The sequence below is a fragment of the Plecotus auritus genome (genome assembly GCF_963455305.1).
Source record: "Plecotus auritus genome assembly, chromosome: 4".
Classification (NCBI taxonomy): Eukaryota; Metazoa; Chordata; class Mammalia; order Chiroptera; family Vespertilionidae; genus Plecotus; species Plecotus auritus.
In genome coordinates, this window is record NC_137775.1 from 160223397 (window position 1) to 160251145 (window position 27749).

At 34.3% G+C, this 27749-nt stretch overlaps 1 protein-coding gene across 5 annotated transcripts; it reads right to left on the reverse strand.

The window, feature by feature from the left end:
- On the reverse strand, positions 1-27665 carry SLC25A40 (solute carrier family 25 member 40). 5 transcript variants are annotated; one of them, XM_080666802.1, is made up of 13 exons: positions 27568-27665; positions 27070-27161; positions 20727-20792; positions 18749-18869; positions 16778-16837; positions 15185-15291; positions 11784-11851; positions 9999-10123; positions 9288-9461; positions 6486-6595; positions 3629-3710; positions 1839-1919; positions 1-1461 (listed from the first exon to the last, which is right to left on the reverse strand). In XM_080666802.1, exons 4-13 carry the CDS (start codon positions 18843-18845, stop codon positions 1349-1351), a joined length of 1017 nt encoding a protein of 338 aa, XP_080522928.1. In that variant the 5' UTR covers positions 18846-18869; positions 20727-20792; positions 27070-27161; positions 27568-27665; the 3' UTR covers positions 1-1348. The 5 variants fall into 5 exon arrangements, with proteins under 5 accessions (XP_080522928.1, XP_080522931.1, XP_080522929.1 ...); XM_080666805.1 differs by lacking the exon at positions 27070-27161 and having other exon boundaries at positions 18749-18853; positions 27460-27655; XM_080666803.1 differs by lacking the exon at positions 27070-27161 and having other exon boundaries at positions 27568-27626.
- Positions 27666-27749: the final 84 nt, after the last annotated feature.

Below are 27749 nucleotides of genomic sequence, written 5' to 3' on the forward strand. Positions count from 1 at the left end.
TATATATGTTATTTTAGTCATAAATCATAAGAATTTCCCACAAGTGCAATCAGTATTGGGGGATGGGTGGAAATTTCCCTTCTGGTATTTATAAGTGATAAGGAAGTTGAAATATGTGATTGCTTTTTGAAGCATTGTTTTAAATCTCAATATTTCTGCCTTTTTCTACCAATAAGTTATCAAAAAGAAGCATAACAAAACCAAGGTAAATTTAATACTGTTCCAGTGTTCCAGATAAACATTCTTACACACATTTTATGAAAACATTAGCTAAAGATACAGTGATAATTTTAACTTAAGCAAAATATTTTAATGGAAGTATAAGTTAAAATAATTATATTTTTATGGATATTTATGTTGCAAATTTAAGGTAAATCAACACAGGATAAAAACAAAAGGTTATATACAAATCCCATATAGTTTATTTCTGGTAAGACATATGAACTTTTTTTCTACTATAATACAAATACATTAATTCCTCTGTGAACATCAGAACTTTAACACCTAAACATATTACCTATTTTAGGGGGAAAATGTTTCACATTTTCATAAAATACACATAGATTGCAATAAAGTGCTTTTCTTATGTATATCCTAAGAAAATCAATCAAATATTTTTAAAAATATCATTTCTTGTCCTGCCATAATCTTTTTATTTTCATTCCTATAGTCATAAGCTAAATTACTTAGGCATTAGCCTACAGTGACCAAAAGCTATTTCTTCAAGGAAACTGTATGTGTAGTCTCTTGTTCTAGCATACTAATGTGAGATGCATATCATCAAGGGAAATTTTGGAAATATTTTGTAACTGACGTTGTATTAATAATATCAAATATAACAGAACAAGCCAATAGAGTAACCTAGAGAACTCCACAGTGACACCTGAATTATCACATGGTGAAACCAGATGACCTTCCTGTGCCACAACATTATTTTTACTTGTCTAAATACAATGTTGTTTTCCACTCTACACCCAAGCTTGACTTTAGTGAACATTTAATACAATCAGTAAACCACACCCCCTTGTAGTATCAGTATATAATACAGGATCTTTAATATCAAACTCTCACGAGATTATTGCTTCCAAGTGTTAAAGAATAATTTTTCTTTTCTTTATAAAATGCTCAGTGGTTGTGATTTCTGAAGTATCTTTTTCACTATCTCAAAAATTAGGAATACACAATGTATTTTAAAATAAGGATTATGATTTAGTGTCAAGGTAGAAATTTCTATTCATTTAAATTATTGGCAAGAAAGATACAAAACAATTATAAGACAAAAGAAAGGCTCTTGCCTAAGAGTCTCCATCTTATTTGGCCATGGCTATTTCAAGCTGAAGCAGCATCACTACAATTGCTGTTTTTGAGTGTTTTGTTTCTGGAAAAAAGCCTTTCCAAATTCATATGTACTGATCATGATGGCACAAGCAGGAGCAATTTTAATTAAACGGGGAGTTAGGCCTGCAAAGAGAACAGAAAAATATCAGAACGAATTTTACCTTATTTTAAAATACTTATTGATTTGGTTTTATTCTGATGACCAAATTAAATGAAGTGATACATCAAATATTGTGCCATATACTGGTATTCAAGAACAAGACAAACTTACTCCCAACCTCCTCAATTTAACTCCGTTACTTTACATAGAAATTTTATCTTATTGAGAGTAAATCAATTGTCATTTAACATTTTTAAACCTATAGAAAATATGTTTAGGAGGAAATCATAAATGTGAATTATTTTCAATAATTTACTGCTGAATAATTAACTTAGGAAGGACAGATTTAAAAGTAAAAGTAATAATTTTACTCAACGATTTGGTAAAGCAAATATTTTACCTGTAAATAATCCAGAAAACCCATTCTTAGCAACAATGTTCTTCATTATAGCCCAGGTTGACATATGCAAAGGCATAGAAACTAAATGTTAAAAAAAATGATAGCATTATGAATTACCCCTTAATTTCTAATACAGATAAACACATAAAGTAGTGCATGGCCTTTGGGGATGTATCATTTCAATATAATAAAAAGTTTGTCTAAAAAGTTATTTTAAATATTATTTGTAAAAGTTGGATTCATTAAAAAGAAAAATTATTAAAAGGCTGTAAGTTTAAAGGTATAGAACTAAATGCAATCAAGGGGGAATATATAAAAGACTTCTCCTGGACTGATAATATTTGTTTCTTAAGCTTGGTAGTAGGTGTCCTTTATACTTGCTTCCACATGTTAAAAAGTTTCATAATGAAAAAATTTAAAGATATATAGAAATATTCATGTGGTTCCCAAAGCCAAAGAGAAGTCCTGATAATCATTTTCATTAAATTTTTATTGCACACATTAAAAAACATTTATTTTCTAAAAAGAGTTTCTGAGGATAATAGCTCATTCTCCCTAGTAAGGTTCTGCTTTATTAAAACCCTTCTGAATAGATGTGCCAGATGAAATATATTAGGTCAGTCCTATCTCCTCCAAAGGGCAGATCTATCCTGTAACTAACAGTAACACTTCACTTACTTGCAACCACTCAAATAACTGAAAAATAGAAAAAAATTAATTTGTATATTTTAAAAAATCAGCAAAAATAGATGGCACTGAGGTTCAAACATAAAGCTTATGAATGAGACCCTTGCCAGGTAGGTCAGTCGGTTAGAATGTCATCCTGATATGCTAAGCTTGCAGGTTTGATCTCTGGTCAGGGCACATATAAGCAGCAACCAATGAATATATAAGTGCAATAACAGACAGATGTCTCTCTGTCTCTGTCTTCCTCTCTCTGAATGAATGAATGAATTAATGATGGTAGGGCTTAGGCAGCTAGAAGGCTTGCACCTAAAACAGGGAAGTGGAGAAGGGACTACATTTTGGTAAGTTAAGGACAAAGCTGTCACTAATACTCATCAGATTTATTTTCAGAGGTCTATAATTAATGTTTCTTTTAACATTAGAATACCTATTTTACTGTGCATGCAAAAATATTATTCTGGTGGGGAACAATTTATTTACATTATAATAGGCTTATCACAAGGCCTCTGACACAACTTTGTAATGGATAATTTCCAGTGGGTTTGTGACACTTTCTACAGATGATGCTGAAAGACTAGATCTAATGTATGCAACCAAGGGTACACTTTTGTTCTAGAAGAAATTACAGGTTATAAAGTAAAAATAGATGGGATAATAGGTAGGGAAAAACATTAAAAAAGGAAAGCTAAAGTAAACAGGAAAATAATAAAATGTACAGGCATACTAATGAAACAAAACACACAAGAGAAAAAGGTTTCCCAGCAATTTACTATCCTTCACCCTGACTTGTCCAGATTTTTTTGGGAAAAAAACCCACAAAAACAAAAACCTTATATAATTTAATCTTCTACATAGAACAGGTATAAGACTTAACTGATAGCAGGCAAAATATACAGACTTTGATTTCTTAATTTTTTTTTGTTTGGGTTTACAGTATTTTTTCCTGGATATTCCTATCTAAGAGTATATTAGTTTCAGTTAAAGAGTAAAGCAGAGGGAAAAAAAATCTTATCCCTATTCTAGATATTCCTAACTCAATATCTGGAAAGAAAAACAGAAATTTTCATGGTATCTTAAAAATGTTTTAAATGAATTAAACTTACTTTTATGACTTTCATACATCCAAAGTTGTGTCTGCTTTTGTGTTTTTACCACATCAAATGGCAAAGTTACAACAGCTGCGAACTATCAAAAAGTAAAATTGATTGATTTAAATCTGCCTTTAAATTTTTCCTAAAATTACATTCTCTTAATTAGCACATTATTTAATAAGGATAATACTAAAAATCATAACTAACACATACAATAAAACCAGATATATTTAAAGAAAAGCTTTTATTAAAGAAAATAGATATATGTCTTAGGTATTTCTCTGAAAATTTAGGAATAAGTAAAAAGTCTCAGAAAAGTTCCCCTACTCCCCTGAGGTCACACAACTCCTAGTGGCAGAGACGTAATTCCAACCAGAATTCTCTGACTTGAAAACTAGTGTTTGCAAACCCTGACATTCCTGTGTTGCATTATTCCTTTACTATACATGAAGGTATAATACCTATTTTAAAGCAGAAATTCTCAAATCTAGCAAGCATTTAAAATTTTCTAACAAATGTTTAAAAAAACATAATAAAAAATTAAAGAAAATGGACTTTGAACTTTTAGTTCTATATACCTATATATCTAGTTCATCTCAAAATGAACCAACTTAACAATTATTTTCACAATGACCTAATTAAGGAAAGTTTTTTTTAAAGAATAATTAAATGCCCTTAAGAATGTCTCATAATATATATAATAATAAAAGCGTAATATGCTAATTAGACTGGATGTCCTTCCGGACGAAGCAGGGACTGCGAGGGAAGCCCAGGTCCTGGGTGCCTGCCGGCAGCTGGAGGGAAACCCGTGTCCTGGATGCCAGAGGGAAGCCAGTGCCAGCAGCCGGGGAAGGAAGGCCTACTCTTGCACGAATTTCGTGCATCAGGCCTCTAGTTTGATATAAAAGCCATTTACAGTAAATAAACCTGACCTTTTATTTCGCTTCTGGACTCTCATTTGATCAATATACTTAGAAAATGACCCATAAAATCATTTATATTTTATTTCACCTGAAAAATGTTGACTTAAGTTCTTGAAATGAAATCGGATTCAAAGATCTCTCAATTATTGTGTCTCCACTTACACAATCTAGCATGTAGTAGGAAAAAAATAGCAATGATGTTATATTTGTTAAATGGCTTTTTGACATTTTCTAAAATGATGTGGTTTTCTGACAGGAAGCCCAGACATTGTCCACTGACATACTTTTTTTTTTTAAATCCTCACATGAAGATATGTTTTTACTGATTGGAGAGAGAGAGCAAGGGAGAGGGAAACATTGATGTGAGAGAGAAACATTGATCAGTTGCCTCCCACATATGCCCCAATTGGGGATCAAAACCACACCTAGGTAAGTGCCCTGACCAGAAACCGAACCCACAACCTTCTGGTGTACCGAACAGCGCTCCAACCAACTGAGCTACCCAGGGCCACTGACATAATTTTTCTGTTGCAAAGACAAATTTTTATTTGAAAACAGTCAAAAGACAGCAATATTTTCTAGAGCATTAAAATTTTTTAATATATTTTTTATGTTAAACAGAATTAGTAAAATAAGAAAACACTTTCCTTCATTTTACTGGAAAACTGGAAAAACAGGCTAAAGCCATTATTACACATTTTTCTTAGATAGCATTTATTTGTAAGTTAATTGATGTCATTCCAACTGTTAGGAATTTCTAAAAATAAACGGTACTTTTTTTTTCTTCATAATGGATTAAGATATAAATTAAATACAATTAAGTTAATTTAATCACCTCACAAATAAGAGGGATAATGAGAAAAGTTTGCTGGCATTGAAACTATTTAAATTGCTAAAAAAAGTAATTGCTCTTTTGCCTCAGTATGCTTATAACCCACTAGGCTTAGTTTAATAAATCTCAGACCTGGGTATATTCAGAGCTGAATTTTGAACTCAGTCACAGTAGCTTTCTTAGCCTAGGTTTTTGATACAATTATTCCAATATTTTCTTGCAGGTCTCCATCAGTGATCTTCTTCACTCTTGTTTTCATTTGGTTCCAATGTGTCAACACCTCACTCTAAGTCATCACAAATTCATTTTGTAAGTATGTGGATACAAGAAAACTCTTTGTGGCCAAGATCATGATGATATGAATCTGCATAAAGTCTACTACATGACTTTTTATTAAGTGAATGGGTGGGAAAAGGTGAACTCTCTACTACCCCAAAAAATGGTCATTCTCATTCCTCCCTTCCGATTGTAGAATTCTTTTGTTAAATTTGTTAAAATTCGTTTAAGAAGTGCTCAGCCAGCCTAGGCCAGGGAGCTCTTTTGGAGTGCTGCCCCGATACAACAAGGTTGCAGGTTCAATTCCCAGTCAGCGCACATATAAGAACCAATGAATGCATAAGTAAGGGAACTAATCAATGTTTCTATCTTAAATCAATTAAAAAATTTGTTCTAAAGTACTTAGTTAAAATGTTTCCAAAGAAACAAATTAGCAGAAGAGAATGAAATATAATTATTCAATTCAATTATACATATGAGATGACACTCTATTAAATATTACCTAATCAGGCAGTTAATGAACAAATTGCAAAATACCTTGTAATAACAAAGCACTATTTAAACTACTATAATTATAACTGTAGTTATCAAACAAGTCCAAAAGTTCAGAATATAATAATGTATATGTAATAAAAACAGATACAAAGAGCATTTTAAAGTATTTGAATGGCTAGTAACTTATTCCCTCAAAATAGGATAATAAACACTCAGAAAAATTTTAAAGCAATGCAGCTCTAAAGTGCTATCTCAATAGACATGAAATGCTATGTAATATTTTGTTCTGTTTTAATAAGACAATTATCATTCTGACATATTAACAACAAAAGAGTAAACTTACAGAACCAGACAATGCTCCTGAAGTAAAGTTGATCATAAATGTGGGTTCATATAAACCATATTTCTCACACAACCACTTCTTTAAAAGTTCATAGTTATACCAGTACATTGCTATAAAAACAGAATGAAATGAATGCATATTTAGAAATGAAATGCGGACCTTAGAGAAAATATTTGTGAGGTTATCTAATAAAGGAAAAGACATTCTAACCTTTACATATCTTGTTTTCTGTTTAAACACATACTAGATAAGATTTTTTAAAAAGAAACCAAATTCTCAATAATATTATAGCAGTCTTATAAACAAAAACTCTATGCATCAGTGAAATAGGACTTTAATTCCAAAATCCAACAAAGACAGTAGCAGAAAGGAAAAGTACAAGCCAATCTCATTCATGAACATAGGTATACAATCCTACAGAAATTAAATAAGAGAAATCAACTGAAGCCAGAGATGTTTCATAAAAAATCATTTGCTATGACTAAATTGGTTTATCTATAATAAACCCTTTAGATGCCACATGCCATTTTGACAGAACCATGGGACCACTTCTATTTAAAGCAAACAAAGAAATTTCTTGGAAAACTAGGATTAAAAGAGTTCTTTAACTTGATAAAGGGTATGCATCAAGAACTTATACCAAAAATAATTATTTATGGTGAAACAACAGAACTATTTCCTTTAGAACAAGGAAAATGATAAGTATGCAACATTATCATTACTACTTTTCAAAACATTACTAGGCAGTCCATAAGATAGAAAAAAAATAAAGCTATAATGATTAAAAGTAAAGAAACAAAGTAGCTATAATTTACATATTAATGTCTACATAGAAAACCCAGAAGATATGAAGACAAATTAGAATTATAACAGTTTTAAAAGTAGCTAACCATAAGCCAGTAGAGAAAAATCTACTGTAACAATGCCTCAGGCACAAAGGGATTTAGGAACTTTTTTAAAATAACAGATTTTTAAAAATATATATTTTTATTGATTTCAGAGAGGAAAGGAGAAGGAGAAAGAGAGAGAAACATTTATGATAAGAGAATCACTGATCCGCTGCCTCCTGCAGGCCGCCTACTGGGGACCGAGCCTGCAACCCAGGCATGTGCCCTTGACTGGAATCGAACCCGGGACCCTTCAATCCTCCGGCTGACGCTCTGGCCACTGAGCCAAACCAGCTAGGGAAAAATAATAGATTTTAAAATAGCTACCAGAAATTGGGGATGGGTGGGTATATCTAGAAATAAATCTTTTTTTTTTAAGTGGCATAAACCTTCATGAAGAAAATTTTAAATCTCTGCTAAAACACTTTAAAGAAGAGTTATATAATAAAGAGATATGACATTCCTAGGGGGGGAAATAAGGTAATATTAAGTTTTCTTTTATAATGCTCTAGTAATTTAGACAGTACTATAGTATTAGCACAGGGTTAGGCAAACTGGCTAGTGAAAGTTTGGTTTGTCAGAGGTGATACTGCAAATCACTGCAGAAAGTATGGTTATTCAGTAAATGATGCTGGGGTAACTACCCACTTGCAGGGGGAAACAAATACTTATTCACTCCATAACCCAAATCAATTATGGATACATGAATGGCCAATGAAATAGTGTCCAACCTCAGCAATAATCAGAAAAATATAAGTTAAAGTGAGATTACCACTTTAAATTAGTAGATAAACAAAAATTAAGAACTGCAACAATGAAAGTGCTGGGAAGGGTAATTTGTCCTTTTAATTTTACTCTTGTTTATGTGTGAGTAAGCAAGTAGACAGTGCTGCTGTGAATAGTCTCTTAGTGTACAAGAATTTCTCCAGTATTAGATGTGCTGGTTCACATAAACATATATTTAAAATTTCATTTGGTAATATCCAATTCTTTTAAAAATTGCAGTGTTCTAATTCATATATTGAAGTGGTGACTTCATAAGTATTCATTTTATTAGAATACTTTGTATTTTATATCTGTGTTACCTTTCTTATGACAAATATATAATACAAAAATTAAAAATACACTTGGCCTAGGAATCTATGATTAATTACACACTGTATGTTTCTAAACAGCATAACAACTGATCACAATGTTGGAGAAAAATACTAATGAAAAGGGAAAGATGTACAGAGATATGAATAAAAGAACAACAACAAAAAAAAGGATTAACTCAAGAGGAAAAAAGAAAGCAGAACATTAATACAAAGGTTCTTAATAATTATTTCTTTCAGGTCTTAAAGGAAAACTCCAATGATACACAAGAGAAATGGTACTGAACTATGCACATTCTACAAGTTAACTTTAAACGTCTTTTTCATGATTTTCACCCTTTTCATAATTCAACAATTAGCACAATCTTCTATCAGTTTTATAACAATCTTATTTACAGGACACTCATTTAATGGGGGAGGTTTTTATCTTTGATAATTAAAAAAAATAGCAGTCAATATTATTCACAGGCAATCTTAGATGTATTTTGTGATATTTTTATTTATAGTAGTTTACTTACCTTGCTAATTATAACTTATTTAGAATAAGTTAAAGATAGCTTGCATTATCTAAATGCAAATAAATACCAATTAATGTTGGAAAAGAAATTAAACACAAGAAGAAAATAAAACCAGGCTTAAATTAGAAACTATTTATTCAATAAAGACTCATAAAGCTTTGAGAGCCCAACACTGATCTAGGAGTTTTGGTTACTAAAGAGAGCTCACACTTAGCCTTAAGGGATTTAAAATATAGTTGATTTTAAAGTAATATATAAAAAAGCTAATTAAAATTTAGCAGATATTAGTAAGATAAATCCTACCTGAGAATGGTACATCTCTAAGAAGAGTCGGAGCCCAGCCGCTCCAAAGGGAAATCCAACCATCTTTGGACACTTTCTTGCTGACAAATTGATGCAGCTCGTTGTAAGAAAACCTCTTAGATTGCATCTTGGTTCTTATCAATTCTAATGGACTTATTACAGTTACTGCACCAACTAATACAAACAAGCAAATATTAAAAAACAAAACCAGAGCCATGTACTATGCAAATACACATGTAAAATTAATAGTTCATGCATTTTATATTTAAACTTCTATTCTGAAAAGTCTGCAAACCTTAACATCAAATATCTAATGCCAACATACTGGTGCAGATTTATCTTCCTTGATAAAGGTATTTCTTAAAAGTCTGTTTTTAGCCCTAGCTAGTTTGCTCACTGGTCAAGACCCTTGGACTGAAGGGTCTTGAGTTTGATTCTGGTCAGAGGCACGCAACTAAACTTAAAATCTAGAATCTAGTCTAAAACCTAAATTCATTTTAAAATCTCTGTTCGAGAGTCAACAGGAATGGGTTGATCCCATTTCATTCTGATAGCAATTACCATGCCATATGACTTCTAGAGTATAAATATTAACAAATCAGTAAAAACTACAAATGCAAAATATATATACAAATTCTCTGTGAATGTCAAAATTGTAAAAGATTCTTTAAGCAGAAATCAAAATGAAAATATAATAAAGGTATTACTTACATCTGGCCACAATTCCTGCAACAATTGGTATATGGCGTTCATTTTCTCCTAATTTAGATTTCAGGAGAGCAGTTAATTGATCGTAGCAGGTAAAATAGATAACTGTAGCAGGAACTGCCATTACTCTGTTAGAAACACACAAACAAAAAAATTTACATAAAATTATCAAAATATTTAAAAATAAAGCTAAATTCCTTATATTTTGTACAAGATAAAAACCATAATGAATCAGCCCATGAAATCAATTTTTCTTTTATTTTAAATATTATTAACTTATTAGGTTTTTAAAATAGGTATCTGCCCTCCAGAAGTTTACATTCTAGTTGTGAAAATAAGTTAGAGTACCAGTCAGATCATAAATAGTAAAAGATAAATGAGAACACGTCTCTATCGCCTAGTCTTGTTCTATCTGTTTCTGGTCTCCCAAATCTTCCCTCCCAATTATATTTACCATAATATAAAAATCACTGAATTAAAAAGTATAAGAGCAATTGGAACTATTTTTGAAACATGGACCATATTCCATACCGCCTTACAAAACTGGAAATAAATTACCACTAATGATGCCATGCTTATAAATACTACTACTGAGGAATTTCTGAGAACATTCTTTTAAATGAAAATATCAACAGGGAATTATTAATTAAATTAAATACAGTTGCAGACACTGTTATGTCATAAATGTTAATGCAACAAAAAACCTTTCTATGTTAATAGACTAGCTAAAGTACATTCACAGACCATATTTTGGAATGCCTAATGTTCTAAAATGAAGTTTGATGATGAGGATTTAGAAATACAATTAACTGTTGGATCTAATCACTAACTTTATAACCTTATGCAGTTAAAATATATGCCTCTAAATTGACTACCAAAAGATAAGTTTGAAAGAAATGAGGTATATAAGGGCAAGTTATTAGTTGGGATTTTTAATTTGGCCTTACTAGTTTATCACATTAATTCATATAATAGCTTGTTAGAAAATTAAAATTATCTGGAAAAGGAAAAGTATACTTACCACAGTATCTCCTTATTTTAGTGAAAAACAAACACCAAATTCTTAATTTCTGAACATGAAAGTTATGCTTGTGCACCACAGACAACACAACAAGCGTGGTTGCTCAAATCTTCTATATGTTCAGGAAGGCATTATTTGCATGCTTGACCTCTGGCTGACTTCAAGAAATGTAGCCCTTGGAATATTCCCCATTATAAGGTTTTTCGGTATACCTGGAGCATTATTTCAACCTCTGGATTTATTTATACAAATTATATGATATTTGGTAAACATCTGCTTTCCTTTTAGGGGTCTGGAGTTTTGGTAATCAGAGTTGTTCACAAACACAGACTATGCCTGTGTGATCAACCCTCAATAAAAGCCCTAGGAAACACTTTACACAGACTGCTGTAGTTCAATGCTGAAAGAATAAGCACACAAATCACACGCCCCCCCAAAATAAAACAAAACAAAAATAGAAAAGGAAAAAAAGAATAAGCACATCCTGTGCAATGTTGTGAGGGAGGACTCTGAGCCGACTGCCTGGCCAACTTCTTTTGTGTCTTTTTCCTTTACTAAACCATAGACGGGAGTATAACCTTCTTTAGGTCCTGTGAGTCCTTCTAGCAAATCATAAATGTGTTGGTGGTTGTGGGACTCACAAAACAATGTTTTAAAATATGAAAAAGTTCTAATATTAAAAATGCACCGTTTTGTTTAATCATGCTGTAATGCAAAACAAAACAACACTATCATTTAGTAAAAGAAAATACTAAATTTCAACTTACAAGGTGGGGGGAAGGCCACTCCACAAGGATTTAATGCCCTCATTTCGAATGATTTTCAAAAATGCGTCCTAAAATTATAATAGAGAATAGTAGTCAAAATATATTCCTAAACCTGATATACAAAAAGTTTATACTAATAACTGGTAATTTGATTCAAGTGTTTATTTCTAAAATACAAGTTTCTCAGATGTATGTGTGGCCAATCTTTTTTTTTTTTTTTTTCCTAAGGAATTGTCCTTAACTTTCAAACACAAGTAAAGGATTCTGGATAATACTTTCAGCTTACAGAATAAAGTCTGTATTATTCAGCTTTGGATTGTTCTAATTAGTTCTAAGAAACCAAGTTTTTCAAAAATTATTATAAAAATAAAGTGGAATAATGGCAGAGAATTTGTCAGATTAATTCTGCTCACCAATTATGAAATCTGAGGAAAATATCATTTAAACCCAATATTTGAAATCTCTGAAGAGGAACCAAAACCAGGCAAAAACTAAAGGGAAATCTGCTGTTAAAGGACAAAGTGCAACGAGTGAGATTTGCAAATCTGCAGCTTTTTTGCCTATGGAAGTGGCAAAAAACCCACAGCACAGTTAGCTGGTTGAGATGGCAAGTACAGAGTCCAGGCAGGAAGAATAATCAGACGGCTAGGGGGCAAATCCTGAAAGGAAGGCACTACCAAGGCATAAGCCCCCAATTTGCATGCAGTAGCAGCCACAAAACTTGGCTCTCTACTAAATTATGCAATTCAGCGGAAGACCACAGGGTCCTGCAGTCCACCAGAGGGAAGCACCAGTTTAAGTTTGAATCCAGCCAAAGTTAACTGCCTTCTAGAACAAAACTGGCTCTTCAGAAGTATATAAAAGAATCCAGAGTCTTTATAATAATCATTCGCAAATCCACTACCCAGTCAAAATTCATTAAACAAAAAGAAACAAGAAAATGTGCTCATACTAAAAAAAAAGGTAGTGAGTAGAAACCAACAAACATGATTCAGATGAAACAATTAGCAGCCATTATAAACATGTTCAAGAATTTAAAACATGATATATGCAGAATGAATGAACAAAAGTGGAATTTCAAAAAAAAAGTTACTATAAAAAAACCAGCCAAATGAAAACTCTACATCTGAAGTGAAAAATTTACTAAAAGTGGGCTTCACAGCAGAATAGAAACAGCAAAGAGCAAGTCAATGGATTTAAACCTGAAGGGAAATACAGGATAGGGCAGTGGTCGGCAAACTGGCTTGCGAGCCGCGGTTTGCTGCTCTGTTGACTAATGAGTTTGCCGACCACTGGGATAGGGGCTTAATCACAAGAAACAACAACAGCCTGTAATTATTGCAATCGAGAGTCTAGGTCAGTGGTCGGCAAACTCATTACTCAACAGAGCGGCAAACCGCGGCTCGCGAGCCACATGTGGATTGCGAGCCGCAGTTGGCTGACCAGTGGGATAGGGCAAAGTATGTTTACAGTGGTGAGTATGCAAAACACAGAGTTTATTCTTGTATTGCTATTTCTTCATTTTCCACATGAACAACTGCAAACCTACTTTTGCCCCACCATGTATAAAATAGTATAACAACCTTATTTCAGTAAGTCATAGGTGAAAGAAGAGAGAATGGTACAGGAAAAACGTTAAGCCAGGATTCTATATGCAGCAAAAATACGCTTGAAAAAATGCTCAATAAGTACATTTTAGATGAACAAAAATTGAAAGAATACTCTGACAAAATACCTTTATTAAAGAATGCTAAAGAAGTTCTTCAGAATGAAGTGTTCATAGAGAAAAACAAAGAGTAGTTTTTTTATACTTACTTTCACATCAAAATATGTGAATGAATGTATGTAGCAGCTTTATTCAAAATAGCTAAAAATTGGAAACTCAATATCTATATCAAGGAATAGTATAAAAAGAAACAAACTATTGAAACATGGAACAATGTGGATGAATCTCTACATAAGTGAAAAGTGCCAATCCAAAATATTATATATGTTATGAGCCTATTTAAATAATATTCTTGAAATTACAAAATTATATAAATGGAGAATAAAACACCAATCAGAAAGGATATATGCACCCCTATGTTCATAGCAGCACAATTTACCATAGCTAAGATTTGGAAACAGCCTACGTGCCCGTCAGCAGATGACTGGATCAGAAAACTATGGTACATCTACACAATGGAATACTATGCTGCCATAAAAAAGAAGGAATTACTACCATTTGTAGGCACCTGGATGGAATTAGAGAACATTATGCTAAGTGAAATAAGCCAGTCAATGAAAGAAAAATACCACATGATCTCACTCATTTGGGGATAATGAAAAACATTTATAAACTGATGAACAAAAAGATAGATACAGAGGAAGTAAAGCATCAAACAGACTGTCAAATTACAGCAGTAAGGTTAGGGAGAGGTGGGGGAAATAAGAGATCAACTGAAGGACTTTTATGCATGTATATAAGAGTAACCAACGGATGCAAAACATTGGGGGGTGAGGCATATATGGGAGTGGGGTGGGGGGGGGCAATGGTAAGATATGTACACATATAATACCTTAGTAAAAAAAAAAAAAAAAAAAAAAAAAAGAAAAATAAATGGAGAATAGACCAGTGGTTGCCAGGAGTTCAGAGCAGGTGAAAGCACAAATGGGTGTGACTATAAAAGGGAAAAAGAAGGATCCCGGTGGGGATGGAATTGTTCTGTATCTTAACTGTATCAATGCCAATATCCTGGTTGTGGTATTATACTTGTTTTGTAAGATGTTACTATTAGAGGAAACTGGGAAAAGGGTACTTGGAATCCATCTATATATTTTTCTTAAAATGGCGTATAATTTATAATGATCTCAAAAAATATTTTTAAATTTTAAATAATATACAACCCCCCTTTTGTTCTACATAAAAAAGCATGAACAGCCCTGGCTGGTTAGGCTCAGTGTTAGAGCAACGGCGTGTGGACTGAAGGGTCATGGGTTCAATTCCAGTCAAGGGCACATACCTCAGGTTGCAGGCTTGATTCCCAGTCCCACCTCTGCGGGATGCAACCAACTGATGTGTCTCTCTCACACTGATGTTTCTCTCTCTCTCGGTCTCTCCCCCTCCTTCCACTCTCTCTGAAAAGAATCAATGGGAAAAATATCCTCCAGTGAGGATTAACAAAAAGTTTGTTGTTGTTGTTGTGTTGTTGTTTTTTTAAAGCATGAAAAGAAAGTTAAAGAGTTAAAAGCAAAGAAGTACTTTGCCTTTCCTGCTTCAATATCCACTTTTTATCTGGATATTGAAGTGCTAACTAAATGATTAAATTTTACTGTCTTGTAATTTGAAAGATCTTTCACTCACAAGATTAAATATAAAAATAGAAAATATACTGTTATTATACATAATATAATCTTCTTACTAATGTTCCCCGGAAATATCCTGGCTTCTTATACCATGCTTTGTTGCCTTCCTCTTCACAGATACAGAGATGATCCATAAGTCCATTATTATATACAAAACATTTTCCTAACAAAGAAGATTATAACAGTCAACAATTATGTCACACAATTATTTTTATTGATGTCAATTATTTTTATTGATGAAGAAACTGAAATTACAATGAGGGGACTAGAAAATTGTAAGAAAATATATAATCTTGTCCTCACCTTTTAGGAAGAAATATACATAATGTGATTTGCTTAATGACACAGCATTGGGATCTAAATTCACAGTGGTTAAAAGTGAGCAAATTTTATGTTTTCAGAACTGTAGTAAGCAAATGCAAACAGAAATAAAATTTTTTTGGTTATCTGGGGGAATGGAGAGAAAAGATAAAGGAGAAAAACCTGTTTTGATATGAGAATATGAGTGTCTTCTCTACTGGACAAGAAAACTCTGTGGTATGAAAGGGAAATGCAGACAAAAATATATTATGAAATCTAATGTATATCTGAATGCTGCTAAGAGAGTAGATTTTTAAAGTTCTCATGACAAGAAAAGTAAATTTGTGAAGTAATGGATGTTAACTAAACTTACTGTGGTGATCACTTTGCCATGTATACATATATATTAAATCATTATGTTGCATACCTAAAACTAATAGTGTTATTTGTCAAATATATCTCAAATAAAAAGATTATGAAAAAATATGTTCTTCTTGACCAATGTAAATAATGCTAGTTTAGACATTCATCACCTCCCACCTAATTTACCACTTATTCTAATACCAACTCCTTCCCATTATTGGACTCTCTTGCTGCCAAAACTATCTTCTCTGTTTGACCACGTACATAATTCTGTGAGTTTCATAATATGTAACTCAAGTGCTTCCTGCTTTTAAGGCTTTCTTTAATGTGCAGGAAACGACCTTACTTTTTAGTATCTTCTTATAATCCATCTATCCTGTTATTCATCTGAAATATACCTGCTGTTCATTCCATCTCACTGCTACACATTCAGCAGAGTGGCATTTATGTCTGAGCCAAATTCCTCACAGTCCAGTCAGTTTTCTCCTTTTTAAACATGTTTTAAAGTGCCATTAACTTTATAAAACTATAAAAATCGGTGAAGGAATTGCCATTTTTGCCCATCTAATAAAAATATATAATTACTCTTCTCAGGTTGCACACCACTACACTGCATGGCAATTAATCAAGGCGCCTGATAATGAGTTTCCTATCACTGTAGGATGACTATTGATGTTGTAGACTTGGCTTAGCTCTTGGACGAAAGAGCAAGCTAGATTCTAAGACCCCTGACAAGTTAATTCTGTTCTTACTTGTGAGGCATTATACCCCAAATTAAAAATCATCCTCTTACCTAATTAGTCTAGGTTTATAAAAGTGTTATATATACATTTGTTTTCTGCCTAGATCTCATCATATACAATTAGGTGATGAAAACCTGCTTCTGCATTATGGTAAATTGACAAAAAAAGATTAACATTCAAACAAAAATGAATGCAGTAACACTTAAAAATCTAACAAACTTTCAGTATATAACTAGTACATACCTTTGGAAAATTGGTTGCTTTGGGCTTGCAGTCGAATTTTAACAACATCCAGGGGTGTCACTATGAAGATACATAAGTTTCAATTAACAAGAGATATATGTAAATTGAGAAATGTTTGTCCAAAGAACACAAAATACAGGGTGGGGCAAAAGTAGGTTTACAGTTGTGAATATATATTATTTTTTATTAATTATTGTATTTTTTCCATATAAACAACTATAAGCCTAGTTTTACCCCAACTTGTGTATTGAACCATACTTTTCCTCATGACTATATAATGGGTAAGATTATTTATCTTAAAGTGATTTTGAATGTAACATTCTAATTTTTACCCTTGAATTTTGTTTCAAGAGGATCAATGAGAAGATAATGTAATTACTTCTGCTACAAATTCTAAAATGTCACTTAAAATTTTTCTACAACTATAATTCCATTAACATTAAAACTAAAATACTAGTCCAAAAGTCTATTTAAATATGGAGAATAACTGTATTATAAGTAATCAATAATCAAACAATACTAGTCCTCCTAATCTATTATATTTACCTTTATCAAATAAAAAAACTATAGTTAATGTAAATTTGAGTGAACTAGTCATACAGCATCTTTACCAACAAGCTGTGTTATTCCTTTTCAGAACAGCACAGCAAAGGAGAATGGTTTTAACTTGCATGCTCTATTTGGCCCAAGCAGAAAAAATGCCAAATAATGGTACCAAAGAAAACTTTCCCTCATCTGACAATGATCTCTAAGGCCTTTAGAGATCAATGAACTCTAACATTCTGACCTGAAGTAACATATTACCATCCTAAAGCAATCTATATATATAAAAGGCTAATATGCTAAGTGTTCCTCCTACTGGTCGCTATGACATGCGCTGACCACCAGGGGGCAGACGCTCAAAGCAGGAGCTGCCGAGCTGCAGTGACATGGCAGCGGTGGTTCTCGGGTGACGCACCCTGGAACCAGAGAAGAGGGAGCTCGATTCCTCATGGGGCCACACAATTCTACTTTTGGCCATGGGTTATGTTGTTGCTGGGGCACTGAACATTTGTATTTGCATTCCACACCCTGTACAACAGCAACTTTGCAGAGTGCCCTCTCACACTCTAGGACCTCTTGGGGGATGTCAGAGAGCTGGTTTCGGCCCAATCCCCACAGGCCAGGCCGAGGGACCCCATCTGCTGGAGGGACCCCACTCACTCCACAGACACCTTTTGAGCCACAGTGCCATCCCAGGTGCAGCAGGCCAGGAAGGGACCACGGGAGGTTGGCTCCAGGGCGTGGCTGGCCATCTGTCTCTCCCAGTCCCGCCCCACTGCCCACCTTCTAATTAATTTCCTTTCAATGTGCATGAATTCGTGCACCGGGCCTCTAGTTAGTTTGTTTGTTCTAGTCATCTGCTATGTTATTTAAATAAACCAGCCAAGTTAAAATCATTAATATGTAAAATTGTCACCTAACTATGTCATTTGGCTGTGTCTACAAGAAATTGACTATAAATTAAAACACAATAAAAACCCACAGAAAAATGTGGTCCAGAGAAATTTAAGAAATTCACCATTAATATAAGAAAAGTTAAACAATTTGTATTTATTGCTATTGTAAATTGCCCAAATATTGTATTATGCTGAAATTTTATTTTTTAAAAAAGGATAAAAGTCAGAAAATTTTAATACTAATAGGGACCATAGAAAACTCCTAAGATAAGCTCCTAGTTTACAGATTAAAAATGAAGCTCAAGAGAAGTAGAGACAATCCAAAAGTACATTCACCCTGAGAATGACAAGGCAAGGACTAAAATTCAAGTCTCTCGATATTCTGTCCTGGGTTCTTTTCATGTTATGCTGATGGAGGGATACTGTTATTTATAAAGGATGAATAATAACATTAGCATTATTTCACAGATAGTAAAACTCAAATGAATTGATTCATCCAGTTACATAATCTACATCAGTAACATTATTTTACCCATTAGTGATGTCAGTATGGCCCCAGTACAAGAGGCAACAATCTGTTGAAAAGGTGTCACATTGCAAATCCGTGGTTTCTCTGATTCAGGATCCATATTTTTAACTAATTGAAGAAAAATCTGTTAAAGAAAAGCAAGATGTAAAATAAAAGTTTAATGGAAAATGCCTTCAAAATTCACTGCTATAAATTTAAAAGACTATAAAAACAATAATCAGTATTAATGTCAAAGCACATGTTGTGACAACTATCCAAAGTAAATGTGTAAGTTCTATACACAAAGGCATTATACGACTGTCATTAATAGAACATGTTCTCTGATTTTTCAAAAAGGGTACTTCAGCTAAACCCAGTGAGCAGCATCGCCCTTGCAAGACAGCTAATAAAGCATTAAGCAAACAGACTCTATGTAACAGAACGAAAATACCAACCAATAAGACTCAGAATCTGTGAATTTAGCCTCTTAAGAACTACTCAGATACTCCAATATGGCAGAGTTATCAGCAAATATAACCCTATTTTTACTGTATACCAAAAGCTGTTACAAAGGTATAAAATAAAAACACATAACCTCCATAAGTAGCATGTTAGAAAAATTTGATGAGAAAAGCAAAATATACTTTCTAAAAATTCAGTTAACAAAAACATAAAAATCACTTATAAACTTGCTACTCAAAATAACCACTGGCAAAATATAGGTGTCATCTCTCCAAATGTCGTACACAAAAACACATATGTAAATATACAAATGTTGTGTGCATATATTATATACAGGGTGGGGCGAAAGTAGATTTACTGTTGTGTTTACATGAAGCAGAGTTTATTCTTGTATTATTATTGTTTTATTATTTTCCATACAAACAACTGTAAACCCACTGTTGCCCCACCCTATATGTATATGTAGGTATTATCTGCACATGCAGATTACATTTAAGTAAAGATGATTAAATGTTTGTGTATCTGTGTACATACTTCTTTGGAACAAAAATAGGTTACTACTATTGTATGTAAATTGTAATTGAAAAATAAAATTAAAAAGTTACTACTATTCATATTGTTTAGTAGACCGCTTTGACACTTTAAAAAATATAGACAGTGTCAGTAAATATAGATCTACATTATTATTTTTAATGCTTGAAGTTTTTAATTTTATTAATCAGTCACATATTGTTAGATATTAAGGTTACTGCCAATTTTTCAATGGTGAATATGTTCTCCCATTCAATGGGCTGCTTTTCATTTTGTTGATGTTTTTCTTTGCTGTACAAAAGCTTTTAAGTTTGATGTAGTCCTATTTGCTTATTTTTCCTTTTATTTCCCTTGCCCCAGGAGGCATATCAGAAAAAATATTGCTATGAGAAATGTCTGAGATTTTACTCCCTATATTTTTTTCTGGGATTTTTATAGTTTCAAGTCTTACATTTAATTCTTTAATCCATTTTGAGTTTATTCTTGTTTATGGTGTAAGAAGGTGATCTAAATTCATTTTTTTGCACATATCTGTCCAATTTTTCCAACACCATTTATTGAATAGACCAGTGGTCGGCAAACTCATTAGTCAACAGAGCCAAATATCAACAGTACGACGACTGAAATTTCTTTTGAGAGCCAAATTTTTTAAACTTAAACTTCTTCTAATGCCACTTCTTCAAAATGGACTCGCCCAGGCCGTGGTATTTTGTGGAAGAGCCACACTCAAGGGGCCAAAGAGCCGCATGTGGCTCGCGAGCCGCAGTTTGCCGACCACGGGGCTAGACTGTCTTTACCCCGTTGTATGTTCTTGCCTCCTTTGCTGATATTAACTGACTATAAAGGCATGGTTTATTTCTGGGCTATTTTGTTCCACTGACCTATTATGTCTGTTTTTATGCTAGTACCATGCTGTTTTGATTACTATGGCCTTGTAGTGTAGTTTGATATCAGATAGCATGATCCCTCCAACTGTGTTCTTCTTTCTCAAGACTGCTGTGGTACCTACCTGGTTTAAGTCTTTTCCTCAACTCTATGCTCCAGTATTTTGTTTGTAACATCAGTAGCTGAAAATCTGTAGTGAAAACCAAACAAAACTTTTTATCTTTTCACACAGGAAAAGGATAACAAGCCTAAAAGAAAGGAGCACGTACAAAACTTTAAAACACAAATTAACATTTATTGACTGCTTTCTGATAAGTGCTTTGAGAAATATGAAGGACACTCCAGAAATGCTAGCCTTAGAGTTATGGAAGTATTTGCACAAAAACGTTCTATTATCCCAGTAATTATATTTCACTTTAAAGGCAACTCTATAACCTGAACACACTGATCAATCTTAGATTTTAAGAGTCAAAATAATTGATTTTGTAATGCGAAATTAAGTATCCAGCATCATCTATGGCATATTTGGGAGAAGAGAAATTTGATCTGAATCTAAGCAATCCTTTAGATCTAACTTCCATTTAGTTCTAACAGCCAAACTTGCTAAAATAATCTTGTATTATTTCTAATTATTGAGTAATAGTCTCTTGAGTTTTTTTTATATTGTCTGCAAATATTTGATTTCTGCCATTCTCAAACATCATGAGATAGTTTAATTCTCTTATTGCAGAGGCTAGAATTTCCAACACAATGTTAGATAAAGAGTGGTGAAAATAGCCCAGCCAATAGGGCTAAGTGGTTGATTGTTGACCTCTGAACCAGGAGATCAAAGTTCGATTCCCCAGGATGCATAGGGGGCGTGCAGGAAGCAACTGATCAATCTATGTCTCTCTCTCTCCCTCTCCCTTACTCTCTGAAATCAATAAAAACATATTTTAGAAAAAGAGTAGTGAAAATAAGTATACCTGCTCCATACCTCAATTAAAAAAAATTCTAAGATTTCCTATTAGTATGTTTGCTGAAGACTTTTTGTTTTTAAACAGAGACTTTTTATCACATTAAAGAATTTTATTTCCAATCTTAATATACTATGAATTCTTTTTTTATTTCAGCTTTGAGGTAAAACTGACATATAAAATATTTAAAGCGTACATCACAGTGATTTGATATACATACACACTGTGAAAAGATTCCTCTGATCTAGTTAACACAACATATAATCTAGATGAAACTGACAAATGCCAAGAACCACACAAACCACCAAAACTTACTTGAGAAGAGACAGAAAATCAAAATAGACTTATAACCTTATAACAGATTTAATTAGTAATAAAAAGTCTCCCAACAAAGAAAATCCAGGGCTAGTTGGCTTCACTGGTAAATTCTATCAGACATTTAAAAAAGAATTAACACCAATTATTTTCAGTATTCTAATAGAAGAGGGAACACTTCCTGACTCATTCTATGAAGCCAATATTACTGATACCAAAGCCAGAAAAAGACATCAGAAGAAAACTACAAACTAATATCCTGTATGTACATAAATGCTGAAATTCTCAACAAAATACTAATAAACCAAACCCAGCCATATATCAAAACAATTTACACCATGACAAGTGGGATTTTCCTCAGAAATAAACTAATTGGATTTACTTGATACAAATGCTGACCTACCTTGCTAGTAGTGTCAAATTTAAGAATCTAGATTAAAGTTCTCACTTTCATCATTCTATCAACACTGACTGTTCTTACATCTAATAGAAAAGATAAATATCTTGGTATTAGCTACTAAAAACTTTTTTTAAAGTACACACTATGTTCATAAAATTCAATAGGAACAATAAAACAAATTTGGTTCTACTTCACAATTTTGCTTAGGATCAAATCTTTAATAAGAATGTCACAACTGTATAAGTCTATTAATCAATTATATAAATTTCCCAAACTATCTCAGTATAAAATAACCCTGGATGATTAAAAATCAGGACCAAAATATATGCAAAGACTCTGTTAAGTGGGGCAAAATAGAACTGTAGTAAAGAAAGAAATTTCAAAGACTGAAAGAAGCTACCTTAAGTGGATCGTGGGAGAATTCACATGAATTGTAATGGACATCAGAATAAACATTTTACAGCAATATAATGATGAATAATCCAATAGTAAAAATAACAATTTAACCTTTATTTAATCTACCTCCTGGAAGCTGAGCAAGATGTTTCATCTCTCCCCAATAACTTTCCCCAAAATCCTATGGCATTAAGCTTTTAAAAAGGCAACATTTATACTTAATATGTATGATTTATAATAAAACTAAAATGATCACTTCAGGGTATAACCCCATTAGAGAAAAATTAAGCAATATGTTATAAAAAACAAAGATGTGGTGTTCTAAAGTAAAACAAACAAACAAAAACTATATGAGACACCAGTTCACACCCAGTGAGTGCCTAGGATGTGAGACTCTCATATATTGCTGGAGAGAAAGGTTAAAAACGTCACTAGTTTCTCATAATGTTAAACATTCAGTAACCACATGGTCCAGGAATTCCAAGAAAAATAAAAACATATTTCCACGAAAGACCAAAATACCAATGTTTATAGCAACATTATTTGTAACAGCCCAACACTTAGAAACAACCCAAATATCCACAACCAGCTGAATAGATAACTTGTGGTATATTCACACAATGGAAATACTACTCAGCAATAAAATGGAACAAACTACTGAACATGTATGTAGTAACATGGATGGGTCATAAAATAATTTGTTATGCAAAATAATTCAGATCTAAAACAGATAAATTATATGTTTACATTTATATGAAGTTGAAATCCAGCAAAACTACTTATGATAACAGAAATCAGAAGAGTGGTTATCTCTGGTGGGAAAAGGGAGATTAGAACAAGGGCTGATAACTTTCTGAGAGGACATAAATGTTCTATGGGGTGGTGATTACATGGACATATGTATTTGTTAGAACTCATCAATCTGTATGTTTAAAATGGGTGCGCTTTATTGTATGTAAATTATGAAGAGTATTAAACATTTTTTAAATTTAGATGATGAGTTCTCACTGGCATAGCACACTGTAGGTACTCAATCAATATAGAAGGAAAGAAGGAAGTGGGATAGGTAAGTAAACTGTTTTACAGTCATGGCCAAATACGTGTTCTGTACTACCTACCCTAAAAGAATTTACAGTCTAGGCCAGAATATGATATATAAGCTTTGAACCAGTCACACCCCATACTGGAGATAAAGCTCACAACCTGGGCATTTGTCCCAACTGGGAACTGAACCTTGACCTCCTGGTTCATAGGTCGATACCCAACCACTGAGCCACAGCCGGCGGGGCCCTGTTCATTATCTCTAACAGCTGCTTCGGGTGCCACAGCAGCTTCTGAACTATGCTGCCTCAGGGGGCTCCACTCTCAATTTTTGAATCTTCCTGTATGGCTTCTTCTCCATTTGTACCCTTCCCCTAGGTCAGTGGTCGGTAAACCGCGGCTCGCGAGCCACATGCGGCTCTTTGGCCCCTTGAGTGTGGCTCTTCTACAAAACACCACGTGCGGGCGCGCACGTACAGTGCGATTGAAGGAGTACCCTCATTAAGTTAATAACAATGTACCTACCTATATAGCTTAAGTTTAAAAAATTTGGCTCTCAAAAGAAATTTCAATCGTTGTACTGTTGATATTTGGCTCTGTTGACTAATGAGTTTGCCGACCACTGCCCTAGGTTGTGTTCAATGACTTGACTTGCTGAATTTTTCCTGCTTTCCCAGACATGGACTTCAGTGCCACAGCCACTAACTCTATCCTTTCATATGATTGGCCTGCAAAACTAAAAACTTAACTTCTGAAAAACCTTAGTCCTTCTAATTCACCAGAGTAATGAAACTCTAAAATGTGAAAATTAAAGATTAAAAGTAGCCACAGAAGATAGTATATCAATAGTTGGCAAATTAATCCAAACAGGAATTATTACAGGCCCCAAATGAGCAGGAAATAAAGGCTGCATCTAAGCTAGGCTTGCTACAAATAGGAAAGAGGAACAATTGCCAGCAGGTGGAGAGACTTAAGCAAAAGAAAATAGGAAAGTGATGGTATTACAGAAGAACAAATATATCCGTTTGTCTAGATTATAGAATAAGAACATTATATTTGTGTTTGTATGAGGTAGTCTGAAAAAGTCAATTAGTTCTCATTTGACAATCACAAAAAATTGCTAGGTACAGTGAGCAGATATTGTCTGCATTTATACATGAAGAAATTATAGCATAGAAAGGGTCATACTTGCCCAAGGTCATTAAACTATCTAGAAGGAGAGCCCATGCTGAATGAATTATTTCTGATTCACAGATAAATGTTCATTTAATTAGTTCCTTCTGCTCAATGTTCTCCTACTTTGCTTAATAGAACTCTTTAGCCAAACTTCTTACCACAAATATTCTTCTTGAATGTATACTTTTTACCTGAAGCCCATTTCAACACATACTTTAACATAAACCTTATTCTCTTACCAATACATGAGCAGGTTTCTATACTTGCACAGATATAGGACCAAGTCTTTCACCCTATGGCTATTAAAAGATTTGAGTTCCAATAATAATTTTTTAAAAATTAATCTTGGGTTACAGATTAGAAAGTTACTAACACTATCTCGTAAAACAGACTCTGCTTTTCATAGCTTGGCATTATCACACACAATGCAGGCAAGGGTGTGCCTAAAAGCAGAGGGATAACGAGATTACTGTCCTTCCTCATTATAGTAAATAAGGAAGGGAATTTATCTTTCAATAGAACATAACATGGGCTTCATTTTTTTATTTTCTTCAATAGAAACATGTTTAAATCCTTCCCATATCCCCCAAACCTTCCAAAGACCCAATCTTCCCTTCCTATTATTGTAATTCCCTACACTGACAGATTTTTTGCAAAAGTACACTCAATATGTTTCCACTTCAAGCCTACCATTACCTAGTACAGTACTTACCTTATCAATATACTGAAATTCTCACTAAGGAAACCAATGACATCTTAAAAAACCAGAATGAATCAAGTCTAAGAGTTTTTGAATTCTTGAGGATAGAGGGGCTGGTGTGGAGTTTGCCACAATTATAGCACTTACTGTACTCTCACTCTGTGCCAGGCACTGTATTAATAAGAATGTTTCATTTAATCATCACATCTGAGAAGTATTTATCATCCCTTTTCATAAATTAAAATTGACTCAAAATTACCCAAATCCATATGGTTAGTGAAGCCTACATAATCCCAGTGTTTTCAATTCTGTTATTTTTTAAATATATATGTATTATATATATACCTCAGAGAGGAAGGGAGAGGGAGAAAGAAATAGGAACATCAATGATGAGAGAGAATCATTGATTGGCTGCCTCCTGCATCCCCTCCACAGGGGATCAAGCCTGCAACCTGGGCATGTGCCCTCACCCAGAATGGAACCATAGGTTGGCACTCAACCACTGAACCACACCGGCTGGGCTTCTGTGACTTTTGACAGCAGTTTTGTTCCCAGTTCTGTTCCTAACTCTGTGGCCTTTTCTCGGTCTATTTCACTATTTCCTCACCCGCTGCTCATCACTACTTCTCTTACTTCACAAGCTCCCCTAGGGGCCATTTCATTTCCTCCCAGGACTGTAACTACACACTATATTAGTGTTTCTCAACCTTTTAACGTTTTTTAAAACCATTAAAATCTTGCTCTCTTTCTGTAGTTTGCATTTTGAAAATAGGTTTTTCCCAAATAGAAATTCTACTTGGGAATTTGGATATTTGTCCAAACTACACCTCCTCCTGCCGCTCAAAATCTGCTAACCTCTACAGATGAGAGTTAGTGATTGGTCTCGTACTCCCATGACTGAGAATTAGCGATTGGGCTGTGCGATGTCCCTCAAGCCAATCAATTTTCCCTTTCTTTATCGCAGCCCACTCCCAGACATCTTTCCTGAGTTACAGACAAAAATTACCACTGTCTAATAAACATAGTTCCATGACTGTCTCCCCAGGCCCTTCGATTTAAAGCCATCCGAAAAACAACAAAAACCTCTCTAATCAAACCTGAACCATCTCTTTTTGTTTTCCATTTTGGCTAAAAGGATCCCAATTCACCCTTGTCTATGCTTTCAGGTACTTATTTTCGAAACGGTTGTATTAGCACTAACTTCTCTGAACTATTAGGTCAAAAATCAGCATTAAACAATGAGTGCCTATCATGGCCAGGGGGTAAGAAATGCAAAGTATTACCCTCCTTCCTTGAGTTTACAAGCAGAAACATACCCAAGCCAATATTTTTTTGAGAAGCGTTTTCATCATCTACAAAACAAAATTGAAATACTTTACAAAATATTTTAATTTAATCCGTATTATAATCCCATAATTATCCCCACTGTATAGATGAACAAACTGAGGCTCAAAGGGATTAGGTAATTTAACCAAAGTCTTACAAGCTGATAAGTGTCCAGTCCAGACCCAAAATCCAAGATTTGAGACTTCAAATTCCACTCTGTGAAATTAACTTCGCCACAATAAAACAGGTCTGTGCAAAACAGAGGAGCACACAGGGTCAGTACAAGAGGGGCGCTCCAGGCGGGGGCCTCCTGGCCCGACCCTCCCTCCAACGCCCCAGCCGCCGGCACCCTAGCAAGTCCCTCTGCGGCCTGTGTCCCGCCCGCAGGGTCTGCGGTGATCGCGGGGAAACCAGGCTCTGCGACTCGAGGCGCGCTGAGTCGGGGCTGACGCCGCCTCCCCGCCCGGCTTGACACTGAGTCCGGGTTCAGCCGCAGCCGCCGCGCCTCTAGACGACTGGACGGATGACCCGTCAGAAACAAGCGAACCTGGTGGAGGAGGCGGCAGCACGGCGGGCGACCCCGTCAACCCCAGGAGGCGGGAAGGACGCCGGGGGAGGGCTGGGCCGGCCTCCGGCGCTAACTGCATCCACCTACGTCTGGTAGACACGGGGCCACAAAGCCTCCTCCGGACAGCGCAGGGACGCCCAGCAGCCGGACGGCGAGCGCGGATCTGAGGCAGAGGGCATCGCGATGGGGAGGGGCGGGGTGGAGACGGGCCTAAGGGGGCGGGGCCCGCGGCTCGGGGAGGCGTGGCTTGCGGCGCGAGGAGGCGGGGC